The sequence below is a fragment of the Notothenia coriiceps genome, unplaced genomic scaffold (assembly GCF_000735185.1).
Source record: "Notothenia coriiceps isolate Sejong01 unplaced genomic scaffold, NC01 NC01_scaffold00026424, whole genome shotgun sequence".
NCBI classification, from domain to species: domain Eukaryota; kingdom Metazoa; phylum Chordata; class Actinopteri; order Perciformes; family Nototheniidae; genus Notothenia; species Notothenia coriiceps.
Genome location: NW_011359125.1, coordinates 1,200,218 through 1,208,867, shown reverse-complemented (window position 1 = coordinate 1,208,867; position 8,650 = coordinate 1,200,218). Strand labels below are relative to the sequence as shown.

At 41.1% G+C, this 8,650-nt stretch overlaps 1 protein-coding gene across 1 annotated transcript; it reads right to left on the bottom strand.

The window, feature by feature from the left end:
* Positions 1-2,808: 2,808 nt before the first annotated feature.
* LOC104957118 (nuclear transcription factor Y subunit beta) lies at positions 2,809-8,143 on the bottom strand. The gene is made up of 7 exons (XM_010784731.1): positions 8,023-8,143; positions 6,647-6,746; positions 6,422-6,552; positions 5,996-6,193; positions 4,503-4,580; positions 4,282-4,401; positions 2,809-2,871 (listed from the first exon to the last, which is right to left on the bottom strand). Exons 2-7 carry the CDS (start codon positions 6,744-6,746, stop codon positions 2,809-2,811), a joined length of 690 nt encoding a protein of 229 aa, XP_010783033.1. The 5' UTR covers positions 8,023-8,143.
* Positions 8,144-8,650: the final 507 nt, after the last annotated feature.

The window sequence follows — 8,650 nt, the reverse complement described above, 5'->3', positions numbered from 1 at the left end:
ATCTTTGTAGCTTAGTGCAAGCTCCCCTCACAAAAACTTTTACACAGTACACACATTAACGCAGTGACACGTAGAGAGGAGAGTTGTTTCCAGATGAAGCGAAATAAAGACCCCTCTCAAGAGCAATACACAGCATGCTTTGATTTCTGCACTTCAAATAGTTTAAAGAAGTTGTGGTTTTCCTTTCTAAGTCCTAAACTTGAAATAATGTGTCGTCGTGCTTCAGTGTGTTCAAGAGACATGTACAGTATGTGGGTCAGTTTGCAGAATCATCAGGTGGTCATTTGACCACATTTCCTGAATTTACAGGAGTGACTATAATTGAATCAATATTGATTATTGAAGCTGCGGAGAATGTTGGAGCTGCTGCATGTCGGCAGTATTAATGTCTTCTATGGAAAATATATACTTTCGCTCTCTTAAAGTAGATATAATCAATATTTCTTTGTCAACCTAAATCAAATGACTGTCTTCTTTCTGGGAGGAATTGCTTGTTGTTATGAACTCACATTGAGTTATCAAACCAAATATGTAGTTCCCTAGCTCTACATCGCTTTATGAGCATCTTTAAACTTGTTTGTTTTTGGGTTATTTCAATCCGACAACTTCACTTGTTTTGATTGAGTCTTAGAGCTCTCATGGCATATGCCACCAGCAGTGGCGGTGCCAGGGTATGGCTGGGGTAGGCTGCACCCATACCAAGATATGGCTTAGCCCCACCTTGAAAGATGATGTTAAAGTAAGCAAAATAAAGTCCGCCAACTTGTGCGGAGTAAATTGCACAGACAGCAGTTAGTAAGATTGATTTCAGTAGCCACTTGTCTGGAAATACCGAAGACTAGAAATGGTTTTGAAAACTTTTGTCACGTAGTGATCGTCTTCTCAATAGAACATCTTTGATAATGTCTTCTGGCCAATNGTATTTTATATGTTTGTGTTATGTGTAACGTTGCTGCCTCCTTGGCCAGGTCAGCATTGAAAATTAGATTTTAACTCAATGCTTTTTTATCTGGTTAAATAAAGGTTACATTTTTTTTTTTAACGAGGAATAGAGAACAAGACTAAGTTAAGTAAGTTACTATAGTGACTAAACTTACTATAGTAGTTTGGTCGTATTCGTTCGTTTCCTTTATTNGGTTTTGAAAACTTTTGTCACGTAGTGATCGTCTTCTCAATAGAACATCTTTGATAATGTCTTCTGGCCAATCAGAATCACGATAACGGCGTGGTGTTGTTGCAGGAAGTCCCGACGGAGAATACTTTTGCTGTAGTGCATCTCTATAGGCTACAGTATACACCGATACAACATTACGTGTTGATAGAAATCAACACGTAATGAAATAAGACCCCACGGTTTGATGATTGATAGGTGTGTGGACTGTCTTTCATTTTGACACACAGAACAATGGGGGCTATCCACCCTTATCCACAAAGTAAAGTAATTCACACAGCCTCTTCTCTCTGTGAGCAGCAGCAGGTTCAGCTTTCAGAACAAAGTAACAAAAAACTAAAATGGCATTCATTTTTTTAAATTGTCGCAGTAATAGATTTATTTATTTTTCTTCTCAAGAGAGTACCAGAATGTGTATTTTATGTTAGTATTTAAAAAAATCTCCTGGGGGAAATTCCCCCAGGACCCCCCTGCAGGGGTTGGGTTTTCAGCATGTCAACTCTTTCACCTGTGGGGAAATTGCAGGATTGGCTCCAGGTCGCCGTTTTTATTTACTACAAGACAAATGTGCTTTTTTATTTCATACAGTTCAATTTGGATTGATACAGTAATTACATTGCAAATACTGACTTGAGCCCCACCACTGTATGGGTTAGCCCTACATTACCCAACAAAAGTACTCTGGAGCCGCCACTGGCCACCAGCAACAAAAACAGGCAAAGTTAGCGACTAGCTAGTTAACATGGGCTTAATGGAGCAATTATTAAGTAAGGAGACAGTTAGTAAGGATACGGGTCCAGGTACCTGCTGTGCGGACTGAGGCTGGAAAAAGGAGTCTTTTTATTATGGTCCTTGGTCTTGGAATGACCTCCAATCACACCTCAAACTGAGGGCACTTGTCTCAATAGCATGTTTTAAATTGAAGTCGTCTGAGGTCTTTACCACCAGCTGGTCTTGCAGTAATAAGTAGTGTACCTTTCTTACTGTTCTAATGTGCACAATGTAGGGACTGCTTTTTCGTCTTTTGTTTTCTTAGTTATGTTCTCTGTATTTTATATGTTTGTGTTATGTGTAACGTTGCTGCCTCCTTGGCCAGGTCAGCATTGAAAATTAGATTTTAACTCAATGCTTTTTTATCTGGTTAAATAAAGGTTACATTTTTTTTTTTAACGAGGAAGTGGAGACCAAAGCTAAAGTTAGTAAGTTACATATGCAAACTTCATGATTTGCGATTCGTGTTCCTTATTTTGTTTCTGTATTCCTTGAGTGGAAGTTGTAGGTGTTTGTCATGCACATGCACTTTAATTAAACACCCAATGTTGCAAATTGGGCAGTTCTGCTTCTATTTCAGGAAATAAAACATCATTGTTTTGTCATGTATTACATTCTGCAAAAACCATGACTTTAACATCAACACTTGTGTTTATAGAATAGTGATCAAAGTTGTTTTTATCCATACTGTCCACCCCTGAGTGTTCATGTTTGCTGTAATTCTTTGAAATGAGGCTTGTGAGGATAAAAAATAAATATTTCTCACAGTACACAGTTCTTTGTGCCTGGAGCTAGATGATGTGATATTGCTGAAATGTGTCTTATTGCAGAAGCTAGGCAGCGCAGCATATAAATGGTGTTTTTGTTCACACCACAGCCACATTGTGTGAGTTTATCTGGAGGAAGTGACTGCCTGGTTGCTGTATACACTGTCACAGGGACAGATGAGGTGGCAGTTCACTGAGCTCATGTGTTATTGTTTTCTCAGCATGTGTGTGCATGTCGGCGCGTCATTATCTTCAAATGGAAAACTTATATCAGTTCTGTTCACCCTCACATCGCTCCGGATCCGTTTCCCCTTCTATCGCAGGGGTCGGTGACATTTACATAGAAAATGAGTGTTTATCTGAAAAAGAAAATGGCAGAGAGACGGGCAGAGAAAGAGAGAGCACATTGTTTGCTCTGAGTTGTTTTCCTGCCGTGTTTGGGAAACGCTTGATGTAATCAAACTATTTGTTCTGAATTGTCCTGTGAATAAAATGCTGTAATTTTTCAAAACAGAATTCATCATCTGTCTCTATTTTTATCTGCACTGACAGATAACACAAAACTGCTTTGAATTGTAAAGGACTGTCCATAGAAAAGTGGGCTCTAGTAAACATTTCTATTCCCTCAGAGAGCGTCACTGTGGTGGGAAAAATAGGTCTCTGGATAGTTCTGGATAAAAGTGGATAGTTTTATCAAAGTGAAGTTTCTTTGTTGTGATTTGTCAACTGCTTAGAAATGTCCCGCCCCTTAGCCTATTACATACAATGTGTTGGAGAGCTAGCCAATATGAGCATGAGGGTTACATAGTGATGTCACTATGTTAGGGAAGTAAACAAAGGAGTCCAATGGAGGCGTTTTGGGCAGGGGGGTGGGTTTGACCTTGCAGACCATNACAGTCAGGCTAATCAATGTTAAAACTACTGTTCATTTTTTTCTTCCAATAATGGATGTTTTCAAAGTAAATGGAAATCGTTTTTTTAAAAAATCTGATTTCAAGTTATGACCCCAATAATCCGAAGATTATGATTTTTCGCCTAAAATCGAGCCGTCCTCAGAGAGGCGCACACCTTTAAAAATGCGTGTTTTACTGATGAAGTCGGCTAAGCTAAGTTGTATAAGCTCCGACGTCCACACCTCACAACCAACGGCATACCAGACATAAATAACAAACAGTGACTGTATTCTCATGACACAGACAGTTGTGGTTTGGACTTGTTTAAACTTTTGTATTAGTTTGTGAAACAGATATGACGGAGCACGTGGAGCTCTGAGTGCCTAACCAGCTAACGGCTGATGTTGGTTTTGTGGTTCTCATTGAAGAATGACTCCACGACTTAACGCCATACACTCGCGTTACCTATAAGTACTAACCCAGACTAAACCTGTAAATGGAAACGACCAGCCATAAGTGAGCCTGGCCTACACAAAGGACTAAAAAACTATACCCAGTACTAGCATGCCTAGAGTGGAAATGCGCCATTACAAGTTATGTGCCCCCTGTATATAAATACAAGGTTTGTTTTCTTACGTTCTTACAAATGCATATAACTTCCCACATCCAATCTTTTTACTGAATAAAAGGGAATTCTCAATGTAAGTGGGTGTACCTGTTGAATGAAGTGGTGTACAACATGACCGTTCTGCTGCTGACCGTCTCTGCTGTGATTATATCCCCGCTGGCATGGGATTTGCTGATGAAGGCAGAACTGTGCTTTTATTGAGACTGATCTTCAACGGCATAACACAAATTGACTAGGTCAAAGAAGATACATTCTGAAGCGTTTATACTCACAGAAGCTTTCGTCCGTGAGTCTTCCCCCAGGTTTCTCTCCCACAGAAACTCCAGGAATACCCCTCTCCCCTTCATGGCCTGAAAGAGAAGCACATTTGAGCACATCTGGAACTAAACAGCAACGTGGGTCAACATAAGTCCCTTTGCATTAAAGCATCGGATAAGCATAATGTGATGTGACTACTGATGTCCAGTCCTTTGCAGTCACATGTTGATCGTTGCAATCAGCAGCAGAAAATGCTATTGGTTATGGGATATGATAACAAACGGCTTCATTAGAAATCAGGCAAACGGCACTTTAACAGTTTCCCATTAATCAAATCAAATCAAGTTTTATTTATATAGCACATTTAAAAGCGATTTTTTTGTCGAGCCAAAGTGCTGTACATGTAACAAAAACACATTACTACAATAAAAGACAATCATTTACAACAGAGATATAAAAAACAAAAACACAACGAATAGTCATGTGTCATTCTCCGCTCTGACTAGAAGGCCAGAGAGAAGAAGAACTGGGTCTTTAGTGAGGATTTAAAAATCCTCTAGGGTCTGGGCCGACCTCACATGGAGGGGCAGAGTGTTCCAGAGCCTGGGGCCAGCTGCTGCGAAGGCTCGGTGCCCTCGGGTTTGGAGCCTGGTCTTGGGTACTATCAGCAGCAGCTGGTCAGCAGACCTTAAAGCTCTGGCTGGGGTGTAGCGATGGAGGAGTTCGGCTGTATAGGCCGGAGCCAGCGCATTTAGGGCTTTGAAAACAAATAAAAAGGAGTTTAAAATCAATTCTGAACCGAACTGGAAGCCAGTGCAGTGAGGCCAGAATTGGGGTGATGTGGTCACGCTTTTTGTGGCCAGTCAGAAGACGTGCAGCTGCGTTTTGGACAAGCTGCAGGCGTCTAATTGAGGCCTGGTCCATACCCACACACAGAGCGTTGCAGTAATCCAGTCTCGAGGTAACAAAGGCATTAATAAATCTTTCTAGGTCTTTAAAAGATAAAAACGACTTGGTCTTGGCCAATAGTCTTATTTAAAAAAAGCAGGATTTGACTACGGTGCTGACCTGCTTGTCGAATTTAAAAGTGCTAGTGAAGGTCACTCCAAGGTTCATGACAGAGGGGAGGGTGTTTTCATTGAGAGAGCCCAGAATATCCAGAGGGGCTGGAGGTCGGGGTCCAAAGAATATTGTGGGGATTTTAAGACCGCGGAGTCGACACATGTGCAGCCTCAAACATTTTCGCTACGAAGGACGCCGGCATCGGAAGAATTCCAAGTATGCTTGACATTGGAACAGTCCTTCGGCGGCACTCGATGACGTAGTATGCTTGAAATAGTGGCTCTGGAGCATCCTTCCTCGACATTGAGAAACACCCAGTATGTTTTGCTGTTGAGCCACATGTATTGTTGACATTTATGTTTTGTGTTTCTTTTCGTCTTTGTTCTGTTATAACGCCTTGTGGTCGTGCCAATAAAGCCCCTTGGTGTTGCACTGTGTGTCTCACCTCTCTGAACTTCTGCAGGTAGAGCTTCAGCGGCTCCACGTACATGTCGAAGCCCAGCGTGGACATGGCGAACAGGATGTCCTCTCCGTTGATGGTCTTCCTCTTCTCCTGGTGGCAGCGCTCGCTCGCCTCCGACGTGATGAAGCTGATGAACTCGCTCACACACTCCTGCACACACTCCTTGGCATCTTTTGCAATCTGTGGAAAACAGGAAACAGATATTTACCAAAGACACAGCAGGAGAACTCTCTGCTCCATTAGCTTCTCTTGGACTTAAAATCACACCGTGCATTTGACATATTCAGTTTCACATTTAATATTCCATCCCTCACATACTTATGTATATATAATGACTTGCTTTATATGTTGTTATTGTTGAACTTCATCTAACAGCTTGAACATTTGGATTATTCCCTCTTTACTAACCTTTCCGGTCTGAGGGACGGCGTTCTTCATGATGCGAGCCACGTTGGCGATAGGGAGGTAGATGTCCTGCTCCCTGAAGTTCTCTTTAATGCCACTGTCGTCATGGTCGTTCATATTCTCCTCTCCATCGTCTACACGCAGGAAACAAACACAGCTAGAGTTAGAATAGGCTGTTTGGGACCGGAGCTGAAACACAACACTGATGGTAGCGTTCTGATGACATACACTCACCCTCCTGGGACTGGAGGACGTAGTGACCGGAGGCCATGTACTCTCCAGTGATGCCCAGCTGGGAGGCGTCGGTGGTTGAGTTGTCCCCGTCCATCTGCAACACAAACACACACCTTATCATCTGGAGTTATAGCAATATAGGTGCAAAGTCTAAAGCAAGCATCTCACATTCACTTCATGGAACCACACCAACGAGCAGATGGTTTCAATGCATATCAAATGGAAATTATGTTTTCAAGCTAAAAGAAAAGCGCAAATCCTCAAAACGAGACAAAAGGGGGTTTCCAGATTGAACACAAAGTCATACACTTAGGACTTCTGAGTGCTTTGATAGTCTATTAGTTGTTATTAATGACGTAACATGTAGGAACTTGTAAAGTGTCACTTCAAATGTTATTTGAGTTTAGTTAAAAGATCATGTTAGAAGATTCAAAGGCTTTATTGATTTGGTTGTTCTTTTTCTTGTAGTTCTTTATTTGCTTGTGAAGCGCTTTGAGCCCCAGGAAAAGCGCTATATAACTAATGTATTATTATTAATGTCATATACATAGCTACAGTGTAGTAGACAAACTTGGGTCACAGGTTCCTCAAACAAAGCAATATAAATATATACAAGACATAAAACAAATGTAAAAGAAACCCCAATGAAAATTGTGAATAGAAATGAACCAGGTGTGTGTTCTGCTTTGTCTCAATGCATTAGCTCACTGACTTGGACCAAAATCAGGTCTGGTATTGTTCCAGATGTTGGGGAAAGACACCATATGTTGCTATTTTAGAGACAGAAACTATGTGTGGCCTCGTTGGGATGATATTTACAAAGGTTTATAAGGAATGCTACCAAAACACCCCCCTCCCCCTTCACAATTCACGCAGTTTAATATGATGACATGTGTGTTTTTTGGCCTGGGGGAATACATTCTCCTGAGACCCATTGACTTGTCTTTAGTGGATATTGTGTTCACATTCATCTCCTTTTACTCTTCAGATCAATTATTTATTATTATTAAAAAATAAAGCTGAATGTATTCTTGTATTATTATCCCTCTATAAGCATAATATGTCTTGTAATTTTGGCTGAATTTTCACACTAAACTCGGTTCTCAGATGGATATTTTTCTTGGGAAACTGGCATTGTGAAGCACAGTTAATATTTTAACTGAATTGTAAAACCTCCTAGTTTAGCGCGGCAAGGCCAGTTAGCTTTAATTTAGCAACATGCTACATACATGGGTCTGTGTTTAGCTTTCGAATGCTAACTAGCATAATGCTAACAGTGTCAACCAACGAATGGAGCTAGATAGTTAGCCCATTTGCTGGTATTAATATAACAAAATAATGAGCCCAGCATAATAAAGAAAGGCTGTTACCTTCTGAAGTTAACATATTCAGATACATAGTGTCCCTTGAACAAATTTCCCTTGTGAATCTAACGCCTGCAGAAACGGACGGCCTGTTTTTCTTTGTTTCTTTTGGAGCAAGAAGACGTGGCCTCGGCCGAAATGTTAAATTGTTTTTAAAGTTGAAACTTCCTCCTGATGAGCAGCCCTCATTCACTCAGACAACAAATAAAAAAAATCAGTCAGACACGGACATTTCCATTCGAAGCTAACGAGAAATCGGTTAGCAATCATTGGCCGGAGAGAGACACAAACCTGCAATGAAGCCCTGGTTGGTTACCTTCCTCAGACGGCTGTTTGGTTGGACAGAAAATGGCTGCGAAAGGACCAGTCCCAGCGCGTAGCCGTGGTTGTAGTTCCGCTTCTAACCAGTAGAGGGCCGTGCTGCATTCACGGACTCGTCTCAAGCTCCGATTTTACATGTCACAGTTTAAATCCAGCTGTGGGAACTGTAGACATAGAACATCTTTGGTTGTAGTAATTGTAATGTTTTCACACAGTTAATTCACTTAACACATAGTAGCTGTTTTCCGACGTCTGTGGAGAAACTACACACGGAATTTTACACTTTCAGAGCGTTTCAGAGCAACATGTTTTG

Bases quoted from the DNA above. Each gene is read 5' to 3' on its own strand.
- LOC104957118 (XM_010784731.1), bottom strand. From the start codon at position 6,746: ATGGACGGGGACAACTCAACCACCGACGCCTCCCAGCTGGGCATCACT. The intron at 4,581-5,995 runs GTGAGACACACA...CTTCTCTTTCAG, and splicing joins ACCTGCAGAAGTTCAGAGAG to GCCATGAAGGGGAGAGGGGT. The intron at 2,872-4,281 runs GTAAAAAGATTG...TCCCTGTGACAG, and splicing joins TGAGAATTCCCTTTTATTCA to TGTATACAGCAACCAGGCAG.